We start from the raw sequence: 27,321 nt of genomic DNA, 5'->3' as shown, positions 1-27,321 counted from the left end.
TATGAAGTTCTGAAAGGTAAAGTCAATAAAAAGCCTACATGAAAGCGCAATGCAATCCTTTCATCAATAACATGTGCTTAAAACAAATGCATCTCAATATACATTTCTCAATTCATTCACTTGGTAGGGAATTCCAATGAACTGTGCAGTCAATGAGACGATGACAACAGAAAGCAATCAAAAACAAAAAAAGTAGACCTTGGGTATTTTTTTAAGGTCAATCTGCTCATCTTATTGTGAGAGAGAAAGAAAGGTAAGATTTGAAAGCCAGTGTCTAATTGCACCAAAACAATTAGCTGGGAAATGCATACGACTTTTACTTAAACTGAGGAAAAGTGCAAGTTGGTCTGTATGGATAGAATAACCAGGTTCTAATTACGCAGGGATCACTCTCACCAAAAACGAAGATTTTTAGAACCAGACAAGGCCACAGAACGAAATACAGTTCAGGTGTAGCCCACACCTGCCAATTTTGCAAGCAGAATGCACATGTCAACACCAAGATTTGGGAGCGGATCCCAGATGCTGCACTACACCTTCAATCACCTTTAAAACAGCGACAAGCCACCCTTTTCGGTAAGGACGTTATGAGTTTGAATAAACTGGCAGGAAAGTTTTTAAATCCAATTTTCTCGCCAATAAATGCGCTTTTACTTCAGGACAAACATCAGCATAGCCGGAAGCAGTTAGAGAATTAATTTTTACTCAGAACAACAACAGGATGAAGTCATCCTTAGCTTCCTTTAATAAACCTTCCTGAGCTGAAGCTTAGGAAGTGGTTACGAAACATGCAATAATGGAATGCAGATAGTTAATTTCAACCAATGTGCACAATGTCACGGTGCACGAGTGATTATGGGTTTCTACTCTATCGAAATGAGGCATCAGAGCCAGGACCGAACTCTTAACAGTGTGTCCCGTAGCAGGATTCTTGTAACGCTATACAGTTGAACCTCGATGTAACGAACCTCAATGTAACGAAATTCGCGATGTAACGCATTTTTTTCATTTCCCAATCACTTCCCCATTGAAAACCATGTATTTTTTTTCGCGATTTAACGAAGTAATTTTGCTCTGCACTTTCGATGTAACGAAGTCCTTGCGCATCGCATGCATGTGCCAGGAGCTACCTTGACAATCGAATGAGAGCTAAAAGTTTAGTCGAGACGAAACGCAGTTTGTATTTGCCCTTTTACGCGCCAATTTTGCCGGCACTGTGGGAATCTGCGAGAACGTACCGCCGCGCCATCTGTCGTGCGCATACAAAGCCCGCGGCATGGAAGTTTCAAGACGCGCCGCGCCATGACGCCACTGGCGAGCTGTAGACTCTGAACGTGAAAGCGCAAACCGGAATTTTCTTGCAGCGTCCGTCCGTTCGTTTTTTTGTTTTTTTTTTGCGTGCGATGTCCTCGTAGACAACAACAAAAAAAAGTCTTCAGTGTTGACAAACTCGTGGAGCTAGTGTGGTCGTACCTTTCAAACGGGTGAGCGGCGAAAAAAAAAAAAAAAAAACGTGCCCTGGCAGAGGAGGCGAGTGGCGAAGGGGGTAGAGGGGAGGCGTGGCGTGGGAGGCGCGCGCGGTGCATTCTGGGTGGGCGGCTTCGGCGCGCTCTTGGCGCGGCCCGCGCGAAATGCAGCCGGCTGCATTCCGCGCCGGGCGCCGCCAGAGCGCGCCGGTAGCCGCCGAACACGCTGGCGATCGGGCGCCGCTGTTTCGCGGACGTGACGTCGCCGTGCCGCGCGCGCACGCGCGCTCGCGCTACGTCGGAGTATAACCACGCCGCGAGCACAATCCCACCGCGCCGGCGTGAGCGATGCGAACATTTTTCTTTATTTTTCTCTGATGCGTCCCCGGCTGCAAATGTTCAATGCTGATGATGATGATACCAGTAGCGACATCTTGTGGCGGCTTTCAGTACTAGGCGCTGCGCTCGTTCTTTTGCTATGCGCACACGGAGAAAAATGATGCCGTCGCGGTGTTTGCTATCACTCATTATGCTCCTGATGTAGAAAAAAACATCCGGTGCCCTTGTTAGCGATACTATTACTCGATTTTCTTGCGTATTTCCTCAATAAGTGATTTACAAGTTCCCATCAACAAGCAGTGTTCCTGAACCAGTTATACTTTATTTTGACAGCTGAAACATGGGAACCTCGACGTAACGAAATTCGCGATGTAACGAAATTTTCGGCTGCAAGTAGGACTTCGTTATATCGAGGTTCAACTGTATTAACTAACAACTTGCTCCTCAACCCTCCTAATTTAAAAATGGAATCACTCGAGCTCTGTAAAACCGGCACTTTGTCGGAACTCGAGGTAAATTAACAAAGCCACGCGTCTGAACCAAACAAGCATCTCTGCAACGACAAACACTCCACCCACTCAACGGCCAAAAAAAAGTATCTTTCCCTTTCTGTGCCAATGCAATTAATGCAAATCAATTTTTTTGGTTCATAATGCACAGTCTGTGAACCAATACGACAACTGCCTACAAAAAATGGCTGTTGCACGTCTGAAGCCCCAAGTGACAAATGCAGCAACTGCGGACAAGTCAGACTGTCCATCGGCAAATCTTTAGAGTCTTTGCATGAAATACATGCAAGTGAGGCCTGACCATGGAGCACAAAAGTTTAGTGACAGGGAGGTAACAAACAATGGCACATGCGGTTCAAAAACAGCATGCAACAGAAATGCACAGAGATGACCACAAAAGTCCATACAATAAGCAAATAAATCCAAAAGCTGAAAAAAAACTTTGCAGCATGAGCTTGAGATAAGAAGTTTCATTTTCACCAATATCATCATCATCATCATCAGCCTGACTATTCCCAACGCAGGGCAAAGGTCTAGTTTGGGCAGCGATGACGAAGAGGTAGAGCATCCGCCTCATGTGCAACAGGACTGGGGTTTGAATCCTAGTGCCATGCAATTCTCCACCGGGTTAAAAAAAAACTCCACGTGTCGATGGAATTGCATAGCCAGGCCTGGAGTGTGGCCTGATCTCGGTGACCAGAACTGACAACACACTTCCTCACCAGAACAGGATTTGGTCACTCTGGTGTAGTACTTGGCCACAACCTTCTATGAACAACCCAATTTGATCAATATATGGCCAGGTAAAGAGGAAACCAGCAGAAGCACAAAGGTTCAAAGTTGGGCTAGTTAGTGTGACATTTGTCGAGGCAAAAACAGCATGACTGCAGGGACGGAATGCATACTGCTTCTCTACATCCCTGCAGCTGCACCATTAACGTTATCCTGACATTAGACTGTAAATGTCAAGTGCCAGCGCTTTCATGTCGCAACATTAGGATGCCATGTTGACGCCTAGATGCAGCAGATGTTGAGGAGGCCAAAAGCCTGAAATGGGCTCAAAATAAGCATATAAGCAGCAGAGGTGCAAGGCAGGAGCATTGGTGGGCAATATGCAACAAAACAGAACACTAAGCATCCCTTGAAATTCTGCTTGCATAATCCCCTTTTTCAACAAGGCTAGTCGCTGTACCTTGGAGTCAACAAGTGCCATGGGGTCTCGCATGCCTGGCCACATGGCCAGTTCGCTCAGGCTGTCGAGGTCGGCTCGCTGAAGGAAGTAGTGATGCATGCGGCGCACAACAGTCGGCACGCCTTCTGCTCCTCTGTCAATCAGCGGCTTCGTCAACGAGTCCAGCAAGGGGCCCACGTAGTCCATGGATAGCTGCGTTCTGTCTGCAGAGACTCTGTGGGACAGTGAAAAATGAACAGGAAACACATTAGTTCAAGTACTATATACAACATTGCAGCCAGCAGAACTTGAGACTCACAAAATCACATCAAAGGGCTCATGTCCAACAATGTCATCAGCAAAATCAAACTGAAAGCTGATTTCAGTGCATGACTAAAGCAGTCACTTCATGATGCTAAGTGCATCGTGACAAGTGAGACAAGCGAGTCAAACAGGAATCAAAAGCTCTAAGAGCATAGCAATTAAAACAGTAAATGTGGAAAAGTCAGCCTTCAGTCAGAGCTTTAAAAGAAGGGCCACAGGAATTTGGACACAGCCTGCAAGTTCTTTGCACTGCACGATAAGTGTCAAACTACCCACAGCGAGCTTTCGTCACAACAGCGCACAAGCATTAAGCTAACAAATGCTCAGCACATCATACTTATGCCTACTCTCTTTATATTAAAATGTCTAAACAAGACTTCCTTCCTTTCGCTGAACCTTCTACCACCAACCCACTACTTGGACAAGTCGATGTGAGCCTGTTTCTGTGAGGCAGTCAACTGGGCAAGCTGGCATGTGCAGAAGAGCGAAAAAAAAGGCATATCAGCACAAGTGAGTTGTCTGTGTCTCTCGTGTGTCTTTCCTTTATTTTTCTTCCACAATATGAACAGGTACGAGCTTATACAACTGACTGCCTTACTGGAGCCCTAGAGCCCGCCTTCAGCCCTCTTTTTAGGCTGAAGACCCAACCACTTAAGCTTGCTGCTCCATCATTCTCTGCCACTGTGCGTGAGTGACCTCCTCACCGAGTGTGCATGTGGTGTTTCAGGTCGCGGAGCAGGCGGTGCCGCTTGGTCGTTGAGGAGTTCTTGCCAAACCAGGCAGGAAAGGTGATCATCTCGCGCATGTGACCCCGCACCAGCTCCCCGGGAACGACGCTGGAGAAGAACGCCTGCAGGGGCAGCAGGGCCCAGCTGCTGTCCTTCCGGATCTGCCGCTCCACCAGCTCACCCCAGCTGATGCTGTCGGCAGCCGCGCTCACCAGTTCCAGGTGCCTCTGCCGGTCGCCCCTGGGCGGTGGACCAACGTACGTGGATGAAGGTTCTCCCAAACTTAACAGAAATTAATCCAGACCCCACCAATACACATGCCTCATAGCCCTCAATGCAGTTTTACCCTATTAAAATCCATGATTATACTATAATTTAAAGAAAATGCAAGAGACTATCACACAACATGCGAATAGATTGACCTTCGCTTTTATTCTTCGCTCTAATTCACATACAGAGTACATTATTGCATCCATATATACATATTAGATGCAAGTAAACACGGTACAGACCATATATAGCATACACATAATAGGAATAATTAACCAATTCTATGTGGGCTGGCAGTCACAAGAAGAAAATCTCAGAAAAGGGGGGCTAGCACACACGAGCTTTCGATAAAGATGAAAATTTCGTAGCCTGATGAGTTGCCCCAGGAAATAAGACACAATTCTCTATAGTGAAAAATCTGACTGCTCGATAACAAAGTTGTAGTAGTTTATAATTAGCTACGCAATTGGCTCATATGTTATGCTGTAGAAACATGATTAAACAATTGTGCTCGATATGAATTCATGAAGTTCTCTGGCCTGAGTGAATTGTGTAGAGCGAGCAAAATTTCGGATGTTCCTCACACTCTCCCATGCCACTATGGACGATCAGCATGCGTGACCTGCGACCACACCCTTGAACACTAAGCACTACCCACACATTGCTGATGCGCATTCACCAGCCACACAGTATGCACCATGAGCAGTGAGTGGTGGCAAACAGCCCACACGTCGCTGACACCACAGAAGTGCTGTTCAATGCTGCCACTACGTCTCTGTGACATCGTGGACATCGTAGCTGAACTTTGTTGCAGAGAAGCTTCAGATGTTACGTGAATTAATGAACTAAGCACAGATGTGCTTATAGCTTATAGGCAAACGAGGCTGCGATTCTGCATGCCCAAATCCCTAAAGTTCTTGAGCCATTCGTATTTTTTTTTCTAAACTAGAGGGTTCTAAAATACATATGCAAATTAAAAATTTTTCTAGATACAGTACAACCCCACTACAGTAAACTCGGGTATAGTAAAGTCAAACTGGCCGCGGCGAAGTACTTCCCGCTACAAAAATTCAGGGGGCACTTTGGCCCTCTAAAGTGCTGCAAGGCAAAAGCCTTTCCTGGCGCGCTATTTGGCATTGACTGTGAGACTGTTTGTGCTGCACTAGTGCTTTACTTGACTACACACTTTGACTACACATTACAACTACACACTTTAACTGCCAACTTTCACTGCTTCTTTAGCACGACGCTCTCTCTGCTTCGATAAGTTCGGTTGTATCCATGGCTCTGTTCGCAGTAATGAGGTATGTAATGTAGTCCCCCACGGACGCCTTACGCCCCCTGTCGGAGCGGATGACAACTATTTTATTAGTTGTCGTGTGCTCCAAAAGGGGGCATCAGGCATCCGTGGGTGACCTCATTACTTCAAATCCGTGCACTCTGACGTCATAACCATTTCGACCAACCGAAAAGCGTGACACTTCTGCTGACAACTTTCTGTTGACAACGATGAGGCATTAAAGGCTCTCGCCTTTAAAATGATGACATCGCGGCACATGCGAAGTCGAGGATCGCGAGGCCAATGTTCAGAGGCAAATGGATACTGAAGACAAAACGGCGTTTTTTGAGATAGCTTCACCACCAAGCTAAGGAGCGCGAGGACAAGCCACCTTTTCGAAGGCCTTGGAGCCGTGAGGCAAAGCTCTCTGCGCGCGAAAAAAAAGAAAGTAAAGCTGGCTATGAACCTAGAAAGAAGGCGGCACGGTACTTCCACAAGGCGCAAACGAAATCGAAAGCGGGATAACACAAAATTTGATAACAAAAAATAAATAATTATCATATAAAGGGTCAATAAGAGCAGGATAGAAGGCATATCTGAGTGTTTCTTTTATAAGCCAACACTTGGAATTTAGTAAGTAGCCAGAGAGCATCCTCAGAGCCATGCCATCACCAACAAGTGATATAGTAAAGGTCCTGGTATAGAAAAGATCTTTGCTGGTCCGAGTGACTCTACTACAGAGGGGTTCTACTGTAGTAGAACATAATGTATGCCTGAAAGGGTTATTAGGAGACCATTTCTATCAATCGTTTACCGTTTCAATCCTTTACTTTGCCAAGTTTACTTCCACACGCACAAGTCCCTGTCCCTAAAAGCCAACTGAGCAGAGCAGGGAGAGAAGCTCAAAGCAGTGCTCACTTGGCTTCGAGGGGCTGGACGTGCAAGTAGTTGTCTTGGACGAACAGCGGCACCATGTTGTAGTCGTGGAAGAAGAGTGCCGCCTTTTCATTCAACGTCATGGACTGGCCGCCCTCCGTGCTCGACAGGATCTTCCGCACCACGTCAAATGGGCCCTGAGGAAAAGAAATGGTACGTCTGACTGACCAACCCTCTACTGCTGCTGGGACCTTTCAAGCACTCGTTTTAGAGAAATGTGGTTGGTTCAGCTGTGACTTGATACGGTTGATTCAGTGAGAAGCTGTCACAGGGATCTCAGCGTGGCATCTGCTTTGGCTGTCATTGGATTATAGCGTTGGATGAGCAACGCGTGCTGGCCTAGCGGCTTCCCTCAAGAGGGTTTGCAGCTATAAAGCGACTCCAATGCTCAGTTTGACTGCAAAGCAAAACTAGACCTTGTCGTAGCCAACGCTTCTTGCCTTAATCTTCTTCCTTTTCTTCTTCTTCGGTAACATCACGAAGCTACTGATTACACCGACGGTTATACCGGATGATGTCCCTTAAACAGCTTCTTACTGTAAAAAAGAGAAAGAAGAACAGAGAACAGCGAGAGAGAGAGAGAGAGAGAGAGAGAGAAAAGCTAGAGCAGGCAATCTGTATCAGCATCAAGTACGATCATAAGCAGGGCCATGACAGGCAAATTAGCAATTCCTGGCACTACGTAATAGCACCTCACTATATATCTCTATGTCACAAATACATTACAAATGCAGCGCTACCCAGTGGTATGAATACCTAATGCACTGACTTTATTGCAGTGCCTTGCAGAGCATGTTTTATCATTCACAAATGGTCTCAAGTGCAAAGGAGTATATCCTACAGGGCCTGCACTTTCAAGAGAATCCATGTTCACTCCTTATATCTCAAAAACATAAATCCAGCCAGGGAGGCTGTAGCAAAAGTTGCTAGAACCCGTCAGAGAGTGAAGTTCGAGCACTCTTTGTTCTTTTGACCAACACTAAGGGGAAATCTACGAGATAAACAGTTTCAAAGAAAACCTCACCAGCCGGATGTCCTTGGTGCCCTTGCCAGCATCAGCCTTTACTTGAGCCGCATTCACGCTTTTTGTTCGGGAGCTCCAGAGCGAGAGGTTGTGAAGTGCCTTGAAGGAAAAAAAACAAAGAAAAATAAACATACACAGTGGAAGCTCGAAATAAGCGGTAGAAAAAAAATTATGATGTAGAAAAACAAAAGAGGGCTCACCTGGCGCACATCCTGGTTGGAAGCCATGACAATCTCTTGCACGACAGCGGGGCTGATGGAGAGGCCCTCCTTGCACGCGATGGACATCAAAGCAGCCTGCAGAACACACAACCAGACAAGGCCTCTGGGACACTGATGCCAACTTGAGAAGCAAGTGCAGTGACCGCAGCTCTCTTTTGGTAAAACTGTATAACCGCCAGTTTCGTAAAAAAAAACAAAAACAGCAAGTACCTTTGAAGACTTGCCAATAATAGCCACTCAACTTAGTGGACACAAATGCTGTCGGCACCAAAACAAATGCAAAACAAGACAATTGCAACAGGAACAGCAAAATGAGACGGTTTTATCTGACAGGGACTGACTATAAGCACACTTAATTTTCGCTTCCATGGACCCACGATGGCTGCTAGAAGTATTGCACATTTCCTCTCCAGCACCTATCATTTTCGTTTGTTTCTGCATGTGAGTTACCTTGTTTGCTTTACACTTGACTCTGACAGTACTATTCCGAAGCACAGGAACTCAATCTCAAAACAGACAAAGTTATAAGATTCCTATAATAATTCCTGTAATCAAGAGGAAGGAGTGGGCTTGGGCAGGGCATGTAATGCGAAGGCAAGATAACTGCTGGTCCTTAAGGGGGGATGAGGGGATCGAAGGCAACTTTTCTATTTTTTGACTTAGAGTGATGAAATTTGGCAGAGGCTTAAAACAGCATCAAACAGTCAGATAAAAGGTTTCACAATGACAGCTTTAGTAGTTTCCCTTTTATCATTGTTTATATGTTGTCCCCATGTTGCTTGCTTGTGGAAAGCCTAGCATGACAAAAAAACAAGCTACAGGTCTGTAAATGCTCTCAATATTTACTAACAAGTGTGGTGTAAATCAAGACTCTCTTAATTTAAAAAAAAAATTCTCTGCTCTTTTTTATAAAGGACACAATATGCATCTTCTTTTATGTTTAGAATGTATCATGCTCTAATTACCATGTAATAAAAATATGCGAGCCTAAATGGTAAATCTGAGACTGTTTGACGCAGACCACATTTCAGGGATCACAACAAAACAAACGGGGTAAAAATCCATGCACCCATTGCTGTGCTATGCTCTCCACGAACAAGGTATTAGGCTAAAAACAAACTTTCGAGAAAACAAGCCTGAAAGTTCCAAGCTAGCACACACTGTCTATGTGTAGATGCCAACAAATATATTTATTTGGAGCGCTTAAAGTTTATTTTTGGGTGAAATATTTCAGTAGAACGTAGAAACAGTGTTGAAGATGCCAAAAAGTGTACTTTTCAAAAATCAACTTTTTCCGTGATTTTTGCAATCTGATCCCCACATCCCCCCTTAAGGGTAACGGAGTGGATTCCAAGAGAAGGCAAGCGTAGCAGGGGGCGGCAGAAAGTTAGGTGGGTGGATGAGATGAAGAAGTTTGCGGGGATACGGTGGCCGCAACTGCAAAGGACAGGGTTAATTGGAGAGACATGGGAGAGGCCTTTGCCCTGCGTTGGGCGCAGTCAGGCTGATGATGATGAATATTAGTGCCAAAGACGCTTGTCTACGAAATTTAGATGATGTGACAAGTGTAACCCTTCTAGTGGCTTTAAAATGCAAAGCTCCAACATAAGACTTTAATGTGCACTATGCTGTGAGCGAACATAAGCTATTATAGGGAAAATAACTATATACTGCATTTACTCGCATAATTTGTGCACTTCTTTAAATTAAGGTTTCAAAAAGGAGGTGCATAAATTACATAAAAATTTTCTGAACATGTCCTAAATAAAGGCGACAAGGTCATAACACAATATATACTGTATATTGCCGCTTATACAGACCGGGCTCCCATCTCGCATATCCCTCGCTGGCCAAAAAAAAAAAAAAAAGAAAATCGGATGTCTTGTAATAGTCACCCTTATGCCATCTACCCCGAGCAAGCTTGAACTGAAACATATTATGTCGTTTTTCTTCAAAACAGCCAGTGACTGGAATGGACTTCTAACTGAAGTGGCAACCGTCATCAGTCCCCTTCACTTCAAATCCGCCATCGAACACCATCTGTATGCCTGCTATAAATCTCATTTTGTCATCCCATCCCTCCCATCCCTCAGGTTCCTTGTGGACCTTTGAGAAAAAATAAAAATAAATAAATAACTTTTAAACAGGCCTCATGTTTTGAGCTATCGAAAACCTCAAATCAATTGTTAACCCAATGAAATGGGCCTCCCTGGATCTCTACATGTGTAACCAAATCCTGCCCCAACCTCTTTTTTTTTTGTGCCAGCTCAGGAACAGGAAGCAGTTCACTTGTTTTTTCACCACTGTACTAATAGTTTACTTCAGTTTAGTTTTCTGGCGTTTAACGTCCCAAAGCGACCCAGGCTATGAGGGACACCGTGGTGAAGGGCTCAGGAAGTTACCACCACCTGGGGTTCTTTAACGTGCACTGACATCGCACAGTACACGGGCCTCTAGAATTTCGCCTCCATCGAAATTTTACCACCGCGGCCGGGATCGAACCCACACCTTTCGGGTCAGCAGCCAAGCGCCATAGCCTTGTTACTGAGCCGCCATGGTGGATACCAATATAAATGCCCCCAGAAACACAAAGGGCAGAATGGCATGCTTGCTCTAAAACAAGCCTTGGCATTTTTTTAATATGCAGACCAGCACACTGCCGTCAGCTTTGGCCTACCTGAATCTGCTTGACCTGTGGTCGCTGGAATCGCAGGTCGAAGCAGTAGTTGACCAAGGAGCGCATCTTCGGATGCGAGCGGTCATTGCAGATGCAGATGATGGGAATTCGCGTTGTCTTTATCAGGGCTATCAACTCCTGCAGATAGAGACCACAGAGAGAATAGTAAATATGAAACGTTGGGGCACATGATTATATGAAGTGAGATAAACAAAGCTTTAATGTCAGGAAGGAATGAAATGCAAACAGGAGAATGAGAAGATTGTACTTCGGGGTGATTAATTAGCTGTCAGTAACATTCACTTTCAAGCTGCAGTGACTGCTCCTGAAAATTGATAACAAAGCCTGTTTTTGCTTCTTCTCCTTCAGTTATTATATATGCGTTCTTGTTTTCGAGTTCTACTTTTCCCATTAGCAATTTACTCATTCTCAATAATAGCAATGCCTCCAGTTTCAGTCCAAATACTGCAGGAGGGAACACGTAACGGAGTTCAAACAGCACGGGCTCTCACTTGCCTGAACTCCACCTCTGTCTTCATTGCCCGCCATGCCATCCACTTCATCCATGATGAGCACGTGTTTGGACGTCATCCCACACCCTGCAAGAAAGCGCACACTGCCAACTTTGCATGTCACAATTCCTCCTAATGTATAGCTAATATAGTTCCTTTACCTTTATGCATAACAAACCAGCCAAGGTGGGACTCAAGAAAGCAAGAAACTAATGGCAAGGTAACTAATTAAAGAGGAGTCACAATAATGACTGTTAAAACACACTGATATATCAGAGCTATTAAAACATGTTTAACAGTGACATCACAAGAGCTGTGAATAAGGTTAAAGCTTTTACAAAAATTTGAATTGTCCCAAATGGCATGTACCTTCTGCCTTGCCTGTAAACACAAGATAGAAAAAAAGTGGCTAAAAAGGGATCTGCGCTCTGAAGCACAAGCAATTCGAATTATTCAGAAAAAGTTGACAACCAAACAATTAAAGAACCTTGCTTTTTAGCAGTTTTTGCCAACAGACATATTTGCTAGGCTTCTGTGAATGGTTATTTTGTTCGAATAGTTTCGAATCGAAGCAAATAGTTTACGATTAGAAACGGAAGTTGCAAAAAGAAAAAAGAAATTGATAGAGCTGAACAGCATATGCTGAAATATATGGTTTGCAGAATTCACTCAGAGAACTGAGATAAAAATAAAACAATAAAATAAAGGATTTAAAACTTGCATTAGGCAACGTTCAAACAGCAGCAAGCCCAAATGCACTAATTACCATTATAGTCTCAAGCCATTCCCATGTGATTCTTTATATGCTGCTGATTTTAAACATAAAAGTTACCAACAGAATTTTCAGACGCTAAAATTTCAGATATAATTCTTGCTTGTGGCCCGTTGCGGTGGCTCAGTGGTTACGGTGGCTCAGTGGTTACGGTGCTCAGCTGCTGACCCAAAATACGCGGGTTCGATCCCGGCTGTGGCAGCCGAATTTCGATGAAGGCGAAATTCTAGAGGCCCATGTACTGTGCGTTGTCAGTGCACGTTAAAGAACCCCAGGTGGTCGAAATTTCCGGAGCCCTTCACTACGCTGTCCCTCATAGTCTGAGCTGCTTTGGGAGATTAAACCCCAATAAAGCCAAATCAAATTCTTGCTTGTGCAGCACAGATTTCAGTGTACAACCGTGGCTGAAATTTCCGACACGTTGCATCAGATGCCATTATTTCTCTGACCTCATTCGCGCGGCATATGGTCCCGTGAACGCATTGCGCATGCGCGAACGCGCATTCCTGCCAGTGCTGGAGGAGGCTATGGCTCAAGAATTCGTTTGCTTGAAAGCCGTAAGATGTCAGAGAAGGCACTGCGTGCACGTTGTACACCAATGAGAGGATGCGGTACCTGCGATTTCTGGGATGGGCCTTTGAGTAGACCAACTCCGCAATGTTGCGCGTGGCAATGCGAGCGTGCCCCTTCCCCCGTGTACATGCGCCACTGCGCAAAGGTGCGAGGTGTACCTATCCAAGGTAAGCAGGTGTAAACGGAGCTCTTGTGAGCAGTCTTTTTGTCTAAACACGCGAAAAAGAGAAGTCGGGGATGCGTAGCCCTATGCCAACATTGTCAGTGCAAGAAAATAGTGGCGCTCTTCAAAGTGAAGACTGTGCACCTGCGTCAAAATGCTTTGCAGTCCCGGCATTCTCATCGCGATACAGTCAGGCCCACTTATAACAATACTGGTTATAACAATATATCGGATATAACAATGATCAGTCATGGCACCATCAGCTTTACCATGTGTCCTATGATAAAATAAACTGCTTATAGCAATGCTGTCAAGGCACAGTATTGGTTATAACAATTAAATCTGGTAATTGCGTGTCAACCATTTTAGAAAAAAAAAAAAAGAGGAAATGCAACAACCACACCAGCAAAACCATGCTTACAACATAAAAGCGCGCTCGTGGGGCCGACCAATTGACTAAGCTGGCGTAGCGACACTGCGAAAGCATAAGAACCCATGAATGCATTCCCCTGAGCAAAAGGCCCATGCAGAGAAGAAAGTAGGGAGCATGGTAGGGAGCCTTGGTGGAGCAATCCATTATTAATGTTTGTGAGGGTGCGCCGCTCGCAGAAAAAAAATGCGCTGACGCGTTTTTCTTTGTTTTTACTTTCTGAGCTATGGCTGGCACCGGCAGCGCGTACGTTGTCCCATCTTCCACGGTCCCCGCTTAACAAATTTCCCGAGTCCCAGGGGCAGGCGTCATCGTGTCAGGCAAACTGCTGCATTGCTGCATTGGCTACGCGCGCCATGTGTACCCCCAATCAGTCGGTGCAGTGCGCGTGCGTGCAGCCAGCGCAGTTTTTCTCTTGTCAGCTGTCACCAAACCCTTAGTTCTGCATGCTTCTTGAATTTCCCGTAAGAATCACTTCCAGAAAGCTGGCTTGATTCCTGTGACATGGAGGTGAACGAAGCTCCTGCTGGTGCAGTGATGGCGGTGCTTTGGTCATCGGTGAACGGTGAACATTTTTCCGGTCCCCTGAAGTTCGAATTAACGAGCTTTTACAGGCATTAGAACAATGAAACCCCTCTGGGCATTTACTGTCAATAAATGCTCTGAAGTTTGTCATCTTTTCTTTTTTCGGCACAACCCTGTTATAATAATTATTGGTTATAACAATGGTATTTCCATGGTCTTACATATTGTTATAAGTGGGCTTGACTGTACCAACAATCACTGGCATTTCACCTCTTAATTAGTATCAGTTGTTGAAGGGCGCAGACGATTGCATATCGCGTGCCCCAAAGTTGATTTTCAGCAACACTGCAACCACGAAAGCCAATGCCAACGGAGCACTTGCCTAGGTCATGTTGGTAGTTCTGCATTCTTATCCTTTTTACCATCTTTGTCTTTGGGCCCTTTCATGCAGTGGGCTCGCTTTCGCGTCTCAGCTTTGTCCCATCATGCACACTCGTCACCGACGTGTTGAAAAGTGCAACCGAAGAAAGGCCGAATTTGTGGATACCGCTGCCGCGTCGCGTGCATGACACCTGCTGACATCCAGCGCGGAGCAATAGCGCGGAAGTATCAGGGCATGCATAAAACTGTCGACAGCTTCTTCCAGCAGCTTCTTTTTCTAAATTCTCGAACTTCGAAAAACTTCGATAACATCTGGGGTTTTAAATTATCGCTATTTGCTCCGATAATCAAAACATTCGAATATTTCCACAACCCTAATATTTGCTCTTCACTGCAAAGTTCAAGCAGTGCTTGAGCAATAATATTTTTCTTGTATACTATACTTTAGGAATGTCTAAATATAGTAAGACATGTAACTTTTTAAAACAAAAGAAATGGCTGATGCATTTCATGTGGAATTCGTGTGCACTGCTCAAGCAAATGAACAATGGCTGAGAGCAAGGAAGCATTACTATAAATTCTCTTCAGTTTTTGCTCCTGAAAGAAGAGACCTATAAGCGGAACTGGCTCCCGTGTTTATAGTAAAGCCGTGTTCAAGCCCACTTTCTTCAGTGGTAGTTTAGTCGCATGAAATCCCTGACAGAGCTTCCATTAAACCCCATGCATTTGGTGCCCGCTTATGACATAGTGGCTTATCACGAATGTCTTGGTTAGCACACATCTGACGCATACAAGGCTGAAGTGTTCTCTCATAAAGCAGCCCATGAACTACTTGGCATACTGTAACGAAACTTCACCCATGCTCCTAACTTGCTGATCACAGCGATGCATCAAGAGAGACGCTGGTGACATGGCATAATAACACACAATGAGCACTTAGCCCCTAACATGCGTAGAAAGAGACAGCACTTTCCAACCTTCTCGCTACTGGGGGCACCAGTGTACCCCCCCCAAACCCTATCATGGCCCCGGCACCACCCCATTTCCAGGTGTTGGCATCTGAGCGGCCACAGTCTGAGCCACGCGGATATGCCGATTGCCATAGCCATCACTCATTGTTGTCATATGACTTGGCCTCTCCACAACATGGTGGGTCCACAGTTCAAGCTGGCCACAGCAAACTAGGTATTGTTTTCCTGCATGTGCCTACTATAGCCGCTATTGCTGAGTTGCAGGCTAACGGCATCACTGCATAGCTGTGCTTCTGCTCCTTTCGTGGCGCTGTCGTGTCATTAGCATAGTCATGGATCTTGCTTGCCAAGTGACATCATTCCCCAGCGTGTCTCACATCGGAGCTTCGACCCCGAGTGCTGACCATCATCAGTGACGACATCTGAAAATGGCTCTGCGCAGAAGAAGACCAAAACTTGCTACCAGCCTCTAATGCTTATCTGGCAAAGCCAGGTTGTTGTAGATGGGTCACGAAAGTCTTGTAACGTAAAGCATGAGACAGCATGAACAGAGTTCAGACTAGAAATATCGTCTTTTAAGAGACGATGCACTTCACTTGATTAGCTTTTTTTGGAGCTAAAAATGCCACTGGTGAATCCCTCGAGATCTTGTTTTACAAGTGCAGACCACAGCAGCCATACCTGAGCTCGTGAGAGCGAGGTTCCCCAGTGTTTCAGCCACGTGTTCGACAAGATTTTTTTTGGAGCGTGTGTCCGAAGCGTTCATCTCCAGGACGCTGTATCCAGCCTCCTGCATTGCCAAAGCAGTTGACAGCGATTTGGTATGCAAAGACTTTAATGACCTGCCACACCATTGAAGCAGCGATCACATGATACAGAGAGAAAGGCCAACATCAGCATGGCAGGCTGCTGTACCAAAGGCAAACCTTGGTACTAAATTGTAGGAGTCAGGAAGAGGTCATGATAGACATGAAAAGATGGAAACTGATTTTTGAAAACAAACTTCACATAGTAAACTTGTTTCTGCTGCAAGAATTAGTGTGCACAATCAATTTGACATCACATGAACATATAGTGCTGCTGCAGAAATGCAACACCATCAGTCTGCACGAAGCATCACGAGTGTAGAAGTACCCTTCTTATAAAGATGTAATGCAAATGTTTTGGAGCAAAAGAAGACATAACAGTCTGCATGGGCAGTGCTGCATCGACTACTTTGTGCTCTTTTTGTCTGCATTCTTCGTGCACTAATTTATCCACCAGAATGAATCACCCCCAACTAGTCCACATTGTTGTTCTTATACGTACATTACATCAGCTATCACTTACAGCCTGGCCTTGCCATCTCTCAACTGAATAACAGTGAAAGTATCTGTGCTATTCAGGCAGCCTCTGACCAAGTTCTCAAGACTATGAGAGGCGCCAAGAATGACATGGTGATGCGATGTAATGGCAACATCCTGCAGTTCCCAAAATTGCACCGTGATACCCCAGATGGAGTTGTATACTGTTCCCATATATACTACAACAAAATCACAACTCGTACAGAATCCTGTCTGCCACTAACAACAGTGCTGAAAAAAAATATATAGCACTTATACTACAGTGTAACAGTACGACAACAAGGGCTTCAGGTATAACGATGCAAGAGTTTCTGTGAAGTGGTCATCAAGTAAATACTACAACAGCAATGGCAATGAAGAGGCATCTATGTTCTAGTATAAACTGTTTTATTATACACGTGTAGTGAATTACATTAGTCTTGTGTATATACCACTTCATTACAACATTACTCAACTGCACTATTATGCAGCTAATTATTTCCTATTGCATTCACATTATGGCTGCATAAAATGAAAAAGAGACTGAACCGAATCATTTTACAAAACGAATGTTTATGTTTTTTGGAAATGCTTTCAAACTAATCCATTTCACGAAATGAAGTAACATAATGGCTCACATGCAATCAGGCAATGAACCACCTTGTCATAATCCAAAGCAACACCAAAAAAGGCTCACCCGTGCAGCCAGATTGGCAGTGGTTGTCTTGCCAATACCAGGAGCTCCCGAGAGCAGCGCTGCCTTATAAGCTGAACCATCTCCTCCACCTCCTCCCCACTTGGCTGCATTACGAGTTTAATTGCAGAACACTTTCAAGGCGGCACAAACACACAAAAGGAGTCGAATTAAAAATGCTATTCAACTACTAATCGCTGTAAGTAGGCTTAAAGGTGCACTGAAGAGGAATTTGAACTTGTCTTTTTCCCGCGGGAACTCGATCTACACGTTCCGAGCTTGCTTAGAAACTGCGATTTACTGCCCTGTGTGGCGGATTTCCCCAATTAAATCGAATTAACGTCCGGCTCCCGCCTTTTTTTTTAAATTCTGCCTCGTACGGTGGGCGGAGTCGACCAACGCGTGGAGCGCCTTTCACCCAGTCCCATGGCGGCTTGCCGCTCTGCCATCGGCGGAGTAATACGTAGTAGTCCGTAGTAGCAAATAGTCCGCGCGTATTTTTATTTATTCGGGCTTATTTTGCGGCTATATTATCTGCGAATGAAACTATTTATTCATGGAAACCTAAAAAACAAAATAAAGCAAAAGCAAAGCCTCCACGGGACTGGGTGAAAGGCGCTCCACGCGTTGGTCGACTCCGCCCACCGTACGAGGCAGAATTAAAAAAAAAGGCGGGAGCCGGACGTTAATTCGTTTTGATTGAGGAAATCGGCCACACAGGGCAATAAGTCACTGTTTCTAAGAATGCTAGGAACGTGTGGATCGAGTTCCCGCGGCAAAAAGACATGTTCAGAATCCTCTTCAGTGCACCTTTAAGTATAAAATGCACTCCAGTCAGTAGCTAAGCTGCTTCTGGTGCTACAGAAAGGAACCTAGCCGTGTTGCATCTGACATCATAGCCAAACCCCCCACCGGCTGCTACTCCGCAGCTCAACTGTTAATACATGCTTTGTGGGTGGCACCAGCAAAGCTGCAACTCTGAGCCTCTAGTTTTAGGAAATCTACTCTGAAAGGCTGCAAAATAACACATCTAAGCAATTCGTGCTGGTAACGGCAAAGAAGGAGAGGCATCACAGTGAGCCTGCAACTCACGCAGTGGCTTCTTTGGTCCCGAGCGACTCTTGTGCCAGTTCCGCAACCAAGTGAGCAACTTGCCACAGTTGCTCTTGTCGCCCTGCTGCCCGATGATCTGCTTGGTGGACTGCGGTTTGTACTTGTCCACCCACATCTCCTGCAGGGAAGGCGAGGACACAAAACGGGCTGGAGTCAATTCCTAAACAAAGCTGGCAGCGCCACGCAGGATTGCGGCAAGTTTTCCAACGCTGCCCCAACAACGTCCCATCAGAAAACACTGCTTGCAGTTCACAAGAGACCATTGAAATGCATGTGGCAGAGTCTCTGAGACAGTGGTACTGAAATGGGAGCCCACAGACCCTCTCACATCCTTGAAAATGACCGTCATGCTACCTTTTTTAATGAGGCCTCATGCTTGATTGTTAACTTGATGACAACACAACACTGTGCTGTGAGTTTGTTTGCTCTGGTTTGGCATGTGAGCCAAATCACACCTCTTTAAACTTCCGTGGTTGCTGCCATACATATACAACAGTGTGGACAGATCCCATATGATCACTGTGATACATGAATGGTGACAATTGTGCGTTTGAAACTTCGTGCAGTACTGAAAGCAAGTGCTTACGGGGAAGCTAGAGTTTCCTGCCAGCACTCACGTGTTGTTACCGTTCTTCGCTTTGTTTATGTTTACTTCAGTGTGTGTGTGCTATTGTTTTTTCACGACCGCGTGCACCTGCTACTCCTCTGGTGATGACACTAATGGCCTCTCAGTCGAAGTACTAGCCATGTAGCGAGTGTGAATCAGGGGATGAAAGCTCGTCTTCAGAAGAGGTACTGCACGCAACCAGTTATGACACCAAGTCCAATACACTCGCAGCGTCACAGAAGCGGGCCTGATGCGATGATAATGGGACTGAAATACCATTTTTCTTTCTTTTTTCTTTTCCTTTTTGTACTGAACTTAGTAACCTTTTTTTTGTTGTTGTTCTAAGCACCTCTAAAAAAAACTGATCAAGGGGACATATTTTCTGAGTAAAAAAAATTCCACCTTAAAAGCTTTGAGAGCAATTCAATTAGATGCAACACTGCAAAACACCTCCACCAAGCATTTTACACTAAAAAATAAACCATGCACAAAGAGGCTAAAGCATGATCTTACAGCAGGTGCTCGTGACCTCTGACTGTCAGGTGTAGATGTCGATGGCAGTGCTTCTGGTATGGAACTGCAAACTCCCGACTTCTTGGCAGGGGATGAAAGTGGCCTTTTGGCTGCCGGTGCCTTCTCCTCTGATGAACCATCGGAGCTCTCTTCACTTTCCACCTTTCGTTTCTTTCTAGGTGTGTCTTCCTCTTCCAGTTCTTCTTTGACCTTTGCTTCCTCCTTCTTGCCCTTGCTGTCCTTGCTCGAATGGCTTTCGATAAGCTCATAGAGCTCATTCTCGTCGATTATATTCACCTTGCACTCTTCCGCCTGAAAAGAAAACGCTTTTTATAGATGGTAAACATACTTCCCTGCCCGTAAGGCAAAAGGGATTGCATGTTTTCAGTTGACGCTTGGAAAACCTAAAACAGTAAACCCATTTCTTCAGGAAAGTGGTTCACATTAAGTTTTCACAAGTTTTAGTTAAATTTACTTCACCGAATGTCACACGTTGCCATTCTCTCTGTCATGGCTCTCTGTCAGCAACAGTTTGACATCACAAGAATGGTAAATAGTAAATGCATTGACAAGGATGGAACAACTGGAGAAGCTCTCCTTTGTTCTGAAACAGTGACATGACTGCCCCTTCCTGAAACGTGAGCTCCATCCGTTAATGCCCTCAAGAAATTTAGAAGGGCATTCCAGTGCTCTCCTCAATACTTTTTTGATCTGAGCACACTCTGAAACCACTTTCGACTGTGAAAACTGGAAACTGAACCCTTTGGACGGTTGTGACAAATTCACAGCAATACACAAAAGTATGAACTCATGACAGCGAATGCCCACACTGTAGTGAGACTCAGCAGTGAATATTGTATCCCATAAAAATGCAAAAATTGCCAAAAGTTACTGTTTCAGGCAATGAAAACCTTGGCTTTTGCTTAGGTCCCATGAAGTAATTTGGAAATCCAGATAATTCAAACAGCCCACTCAGTCCTGCTCAACAGATATGCACATCCATGGTGTAAGGCGCTCACTAATTTGGACGCTAGGGTCTCGCACCGGTTAATTCGAACAGACTCCCAAAGGAAGCCGTGTCCAGGTATGACCGGTGCATCAAGAGATCGTTGAAATAGCCATGCTCGAAAGCAGTTTTTGCTTCAATGCTCTCGACAGTATGCATGCAATAAAGCATTGATGGAAACATGAAAAACAGTCAATGCCATGCTGTTTTCATCTTAAAATTAGGCAGCCACTTACCAGTCTTTCACCAAATAAATTAACTGCACTGCCAGCAATTCTCAACAATTTTTTTTTTGATAATTAGTTTCTCGTTTTCTGTCACTGCCGTCTGAACAGGAGAGGAGAACTCCGTCAAGCGGATAGCCGCTTTTTTTCTCCCCTCCTCCATCAAATTGTATTTGATTTGGTGGAAATAAAGCATTATTATTATTATTATTATTATTATTATTATTATATTATTATTATTATTATTATTATTATTATTATTCAAACTTTCGGATAATTCGAACATTTTCTCCAGTCCCTTGAGGTTTGAATTAACAGCCTTTTACTGTAACAGCATGTTGGCGTTATTGCTGTAAGCACATTCTTTTTGGCTCCCGAGGAAGCAAAAGTACAAACACAGATTTCAGAGCACAGCTTTTCTGCCCACAACATGGTCCAAGGTTCCCTTCTTTTACCCTCCTTGAATGCCTCTTCCAACTGAAACAAGCCATGATGTGCCACCTTCTGCCCCGTGAATCACCTTGCGTATCTTGGCTGGGCCCGAGTCCCTGCCTGCAATCAGGTAGGTGGTGTTGCGGCTGACGCTCTGCGTGACCTTGGCACCACAGCGGTCCAGAAGGGCCCGGGCATCGTCCCGTTCGATACACTCCAACACCCCCGTCACCACAATTGTCATGCCTTTCAGGCAGCCAGGGGTGCCCTGGAGAGTTGGAGAGCACACATTTTGTTTTTGTTTTTTTTTTTTACGTTCAAGGGGTTCTCAAAACCAGCTCCCTATGCAACCCAAGGAAGCCTTGGGTTGCACACTGAAAAAATTGCGCAGAAACACGAGGACTAAGCAGAGACAAACACAAGGGCGAGCGCTCGTGTCCTCGTGTTTCTGCGCAATTTTTTCAGTGTGCGTATCAATCAACTAGGCCAACTTTCTGCTCTCCTAAGCGCAACCCTTGGGTTTCCTTGAGTGCCTACTGGTTTCACCCAAGCACCTAAATACATGAGCGTTTCAACCCCAACACTTCCACTTACCCACTTCATTTTCAGGCTAGTTATACTGCAGTTGCTCCTAGCAGAGTGCTGCACTATACAGTCGCCAATATTAATTGAATCTGGAAAATTTAGGGCAGCCATGCATCTGCATGAATCTTAAGCAGGAAAATACAGAGGCCAAGGCACTTGGGATTTCTCAGTACCTTTCGAAAGCTGTTGGCTTTGTCCGTGGGCTTTGAGTGAGAAGCCCTGCGGTAGACGGTAGCCTTAGCATAATCCCTCGGCTATTCTACACTGCCACGTATATATAAACTCCGAACATAAGTCTTCAGCTCTCAGCCCTTGGTGGCCAGAAAGAAGTTGACACCAAATATAAGTCAACGCATACTGCCCCCTCCACAGCTGCACTTTGTTATGTAGCCTCCTGCGGGATGGCATCACACTGCGCACAGCTCAAAGCAGCAAATGCATGAAGATGCAATTGCAAGGTTAGCAGTTGGAGGCAAATGGAGATCAAAGGTGACACAGAGATGCTCCATTCTGCTTTCCACACACTCCTGTAGTCCAGATGACTGGCGGCAAACCAAACTGCCAAAGGCCCTGTAGTTTTGATTCCGGCGCGATACAAGCTTTGGAGGTAACTGGGAGTTTGCTCTTGTACTGTCTGGGGAACAGGACCAACACTGCAAGCGAGCCAGATAAATGGCAAAAAATTCTGATTTTTGTTAACACAACTGATCTGCATAGATATGGACTGCCCTGTCCACAAACAAGCATGCATGCTTAAGCGGACAGCTACAGACTGTGACGTACTATTTGGTTTAATAATAAAATTACGAATTACAATTAAAACTTACAATGAAATTTTTTTTTAATTTGATACATGGATCTCCATGCGTCCTGTCGGTAACTAGCACCAGCACAGGGCGGATACTAATGGCAGTTCAGCCGAAGCTACCTTAGACCCATTCATCATCATCATCAGCCTGACTACACCCACTGCAGGGCAAAGGCCTCTCCCATGTCTCTCCAATTAACCCTGTCCTTTGTCAGTTGCCGCCACTGTATCCCCGCAAACTTCTTAATCTCATCCGCCCACCTAACTTTCTGCCGTCCCCTGCTACGTTTGCTTAGACCCATTATTTCTTTTTAATTTGATACATGGATCTCCATGCGTCCTGTCGGTAACTAGCACCAGCACAGGGCGGCTATTAAGTGCGGTTCAGCCAAAGCTACCTTAGGCCCCGAAAATAGGTCACCTCCGTATAGAGGCCCCCTCCCCCCAAGCCTCGTTTCAAATGGTCATTTTCGAAAAAAAAAAAAAAAAAACTAATGTGCGGCAATATACAACATACCATATGCATTCAATTGTTGCAGTGATCGTGGCAAGTGGTATAAAAAATTTCCGTAACACAAATGTTTGAACATTAGCTTTGGTGCGAAAGCAAAGAATCCCTTAGAAACAGGCTGCACTGCCACTCGGCCAACACCATCTTTGTGCGCCGCCAAGTTCGCTGAGTGAGCCACCGACACTGGTGCTCCCGTCAAAACAAACACACCCTGCCTGTACTAGCGCAAAACTAAGGAACGAGCTAAGAAAAGCTAATGCTCTACAATACTTCAGACTGAACTGCTTCCTCACCTATACTAAACTTTACACAGGCATGATAATCACAGATAGGTTTGCACAATACATACTATACCACATTAGGCTACACTACTTGCTAGCTTTGTTCAATACAAACTGAACAGCCAAATTTAAAAAATCCATTTGAACTAAATTAACACAGATATTTTCAACCATTAAGTCCTCTTCCAAGTTGATGCATACAGACAATAAATATAACCGATGAGAATGAGAGGCTTGCTAAAAAGAACAGTGTCATGCCCATCATACATCAATATTTACATTACCTGTACATTTTTAACTTGAACATTGCTTGCATGCTGGCCCAATTTATGCGTCTGTATTGGTTTATTAAGAAGTCCGCTGTCCCCAATGCCTGTACTAGCCAGGTCAAGAGAGCCTAGCTACGGTGCTATCATGTTTGCCACTACCTTTTGCTAAGTGCACATCCATGTTTACTGAACATAAAGCAAGCAGATTCCGTAAGCAAGTGGCAGTTGGCCAAAATGACATGCAACAGCACCTCGGGTATGTCCCGTGTCCCCAGCAGCCTCGGGCCTTCCCTGTTGAGGTAGCTCTGGTAGCTGGCTGCATTCCCTCTCCGCTGAGCTGGCGTGGTAGCGGGGGCTGCTTTCTTGGGAGCCTCCTCCTTCTGGACAAGGAAAACAGCCACGGCAAGGGGTTCCTTGACGTGTTCTCACAGTGCAAACTGCACAACTCATGATTTACGCACTTGGCAATACTTTCCCAACGACCGTTCCAACACAGATACACATAACGACAAGCAACAAGGCATCACAGCAGGTCAGCACAACCATGCTATTAAAACACTGCTCCACATCCTGAAGCATTTCTCAGGGTGTCTAACTGCCACAGTGAAAGCCTTAGTATCGTCACAGAAAGGGAAGCAACGTCAAACTCTGTACAGAATCTTCAATAAAAGCCGACACAAAAGAGAAGTAAGAAAAGAACAAAATTAGATGCGAAGCAGTACACACGCCTACATTATCCGTAGCTCAAAGTGAACCAACAACAGCCAACCCTCCATGATTTGAACTTGGAAGTGACAAATATTTTGTTCAAATCATGCAGAGTTTGAATTAAAACTCTCGATCTCCTTTGATTTTTGACCACCGCGATCATCCCTTTAATGTTAGGCGTTTCACGTGCAGAACATTTAACTATACGCATTCAATCTTACCACGCACAATATCTGACTGGAACACTCTGCCTTCACATATCGCAACCACCACTGATCCTGATAAATATTTTAATCTTATATCTTCAATAACTACTGCTTAACTCTCTGCGTACATTGTCATTTTATTTGTTCATGGCTTCCTTTTTTGCAGGGTATGTTACTAAAATGATTCTTGCATTAGTGTTTTGTTTGTATAATTTTAATACTGTAGTAATTTTCACTCTTTGCCGCGCTGCCATACTTTTGATTCTCTTGCTTATTTATGTCATGCTAAGTGTTTTATTTGTGGTTTTGTTTTCTTTGATCAATTGCCTGTCCCCCCCCCCCCCCCCTATGCAATACCCACTTGAGGGCCTTTAGGGGCATTTTATATAAATAAATAAATAAATAAATAAATAAATAAATAAATAATACAGCCTTTTTAGTTTGGTTTATTGGTTTATTGGGGTTTAACGCCCCAAAGCAACTCAGGCTATGAGAGACGCCGTAGTGAAGGGCTCCGGAAATTTCGACCACCTGGGGATCCTTAACGTGCACTGACATCGCACAGCACACGGGCCTCTAGAATTTCGCTTCCATCGAAATTCAGCCGCTGCGGCCGGGATCGAACCCGCATCTTTCGGGTCAGCAGCCGAGCGCCGTAACCACTGAGCCACCGCGGCGGGGCAATACAGCCTTTTTAATACACTTGATGTCAACAGGGCCATATCGTCAGTTCGATTAAATTAGCAGCTCAAATTAATGAGCACCCTGCATGCATGACAAATATAAATGATAGTCTACCTTCTCACATAATTCACACCAACCCCCTAAAAACTGCACATTCTTCGAGTATCATTGTGTTTTGCAAACTGCTATGAAAATAATGAACACACAGGAACCTGGATAAAAGCTGCAGGCAAAATAAAAACATTATTTAGATACGAAGTGAACCGCTACTACTGAGATAGAGATGTACACAAACAAAAGGTGCAATGATACAATATACTGCATGTGGGCACTCGGAAGGATTTGCAACTACGAGCTTTCAATCTACTGCAGCTCTCCTTAAAGGTGCAGTGAAGAGGAATCTGAGCTCGTTTTTTTGCCGCGGGAACTCGATCTACACATTCCGAGCATTCTTAGAAACTTCGATCTATTGCCCTGTGTGCCTGATTTCCCTAATTAAATCGAATTAACGTCCGGCTCCTGCCTTCTTTTTTTTTTAATTCTCCTCGCACGGTGGGCGGAGTCGACCAACGCATGGAGTGCCTTTCAGCCAGCTCCGTGGAGGCTTTGCATTCGCTTTATTTTGTTTTTTAGGTTTCCGTGAATAAATAGTTTGTGCGGCTTCGGTTGCCCCGTATCTAGTTGCATTATTTCAGAAATCGTTAGAGAATTCTTCTTTACCCCTTGACTGGAGAAGTGCCAATGTCGTTCCGATTCATAAGGGTGGTGACAAAACTAAAACATGTAACTATAGGCCCATATCGCTGACGAGCGTGTCGTGCAAAACACTGGAACATGTCATTTATACTCAGTTAATTAGCCATCTACAAAACAATAGTTTTTTCTGTTTGACACAACATGGATTTAGGTCCGGCTTCTCATGTGAAACACAGCTCGTGGAATTCACACATGACATTTCTGTTTCCTTAAACTCTGCCGGTCAGGTAGATTGTATATTTTTAGATTTTCGAAAAGCGTTCGATTTAGTTGCTCACAACCTATTGCTACAGAAACTTTCAGAATTAAATATTCCTACCTCACTCTTATCCTGGATTGAAGCGTATCTTGCGGAAAGGAAACAGTGCGTGGTTATCGACGGTGTCAGCTCGGAAAGTGTGGGTGTAACTTCAGGTGTTCCGCAGGGGTCGGTTTTGGGCCCTCTTCTTTTTCTCATTTTTATAAATGACCTCACTAGTAACATTTCAAGTATAATCAGACTTTATGCTGATGACTGTTGTATCTACCGCAACATTTCTTCTGAAGCAGATGCAATTTCACTACAGCATGACCTCAACTCTGTATTCTCTTGGTGCAACAACTGGAATATGGCGCTAAATATCTCCAAATGCAATCTGGTCCGGTTTACAAAAAAGAAACAATTCTTCCAAACAGACTATTTCCTTGGTAGCACTGAATTATCCACAGTTTCAACTTATAAGTACTTGGGAGTCTTTTTTTCTACTGACCTATCATGGAATACACACGTAAATTACATATCTGCTAAAGCCAGCCGCACATTAAACTTTCTCAGACGTAACTTTAAGGACGCTCCCCTTACGCTGAAGGAGACATTATACATGTCTACTGTACGTCCGATACTTGAGTATGCTTGCGCGGTTTGGGACCCGCATACAAAACTGAATATTGAGGAGCTGGAGCGCGTCCAGAAACGGGCTGCTAGGTTTCTGTCTGCCGATTACAATTTCCAAAAAAGTTCTTCTGGTTTGCGCGAGAAGTTGGGATGGCCGTTACTTGAAAACAGGCGCAAATATTTGAGACTCTCTTTCTTTTATAATGTGCTTAATAATAAAACTGGAATTCCAAAAGAGAAATACATTAATGAACCCAGCTACATTTCCGCCCGCACTGACCACCCACTTAAGGTGCGCGAGTACAATAGCCGTATAAACGTATTCAAATATAGTTTTTTCCCACGAACAGTGCATGACTGGAACTGTCTCCCTTCTCGGGTCGCTACCGCTCCTCCTACATCGTTTCTGGCCGATTTGCAAAGCCACCTGTCAATATAAGTGCAATAATTCTTGTCC

General features: G+C 44.7%; 1 protein-coding gene and 1 long non-coding RNA gene across 2 annotated transcripts in view; one reads left to right on the top strand and one right to left on the bottom strand.

Moving 5' to 3' along the window:
- The window catches only part of LOC149364327 (replication factor C subunit 1-like), a 37,639-nt gene that overhangs the window by 1,830 nt on the left and 8,488 nt on the right, over positions 1-27,321 (bottom strand). Inside the window, exons 10-22 of the mRNA XM_089574267.1 lie at positions 23,888-24,016; positions 21,271-21,450; positions 19,521-19,832; positions 18,380-18,518; positions 17,291-17,394; positions 15,953-16,061; positions 11,461-11,543; positions 10,945-11,082; positions 8,247-8,342; positions 8,047-8,145; positions 7,005-7,159; positions 4,514-4,777; positions 3,507-3,720 (exon numbers count right to left, since the gene is read on the bottom strand). Of these exons, the coding sequence (XP_089430393.1) occupies positions 3,507-3,720; positions 4,514-4,777; positions 7,005-7,159; positions 8,047-8,145; positions 8,247-8,342; positions 10,945-11,082; positions 11,461-11,543; positions 15,953-16,061; positions 17,291-17,394; positions 18,380-18,518; positions 19,521-19,832; positions 21,271-21,450; positions 23,888-24,016 (2,022 nt within the window). The remainder of the gene's footprint in view (positions 1-3,506; positions 3,721-4,513; positions 4,778-7,004; positions 7,160-8,046; positions 8,146-8,246; positions 8,343-10,944; positions 11,083-11,460; positions 11,544-15,952; positions 16,062-17,290; positions 17,395-18,379; positions 18,519-19,520; positions 19,833-21,270; positions 21,451-23,887; positions 24,017-27,321) is intronic.
- LOC149364328 (uncharacterized) lies at positions 406-5,322 on the top strand. Its single transcript, XR_016289173.1, has 2 exons — positions 406-576; positions 4,537-5,322. It is a non-coding gene; the product is annotated as an uncharacterized LOC149364328 (long non-coding RNA).

This window comes from Amblyomma mixtum, chromosome 2, assembly GCF_055824585.1.
Source record: "Amblyomma mixtum isolate Tamu chromosome 2, ASM5582458v1, whole genome shotgun sequence".
Lineage (NCBI taxonomy): Eukaryota > Metazoa > Arthropoda > Arachnida > Ixodida > Ixodidae > Amblyomma > Amblyomma mixtum.
The sequence above is the reverse complement of the archived record's forward strand: the minus strand, read 5'-3'. Positions and strand labels throughout refer to the sequence as shown.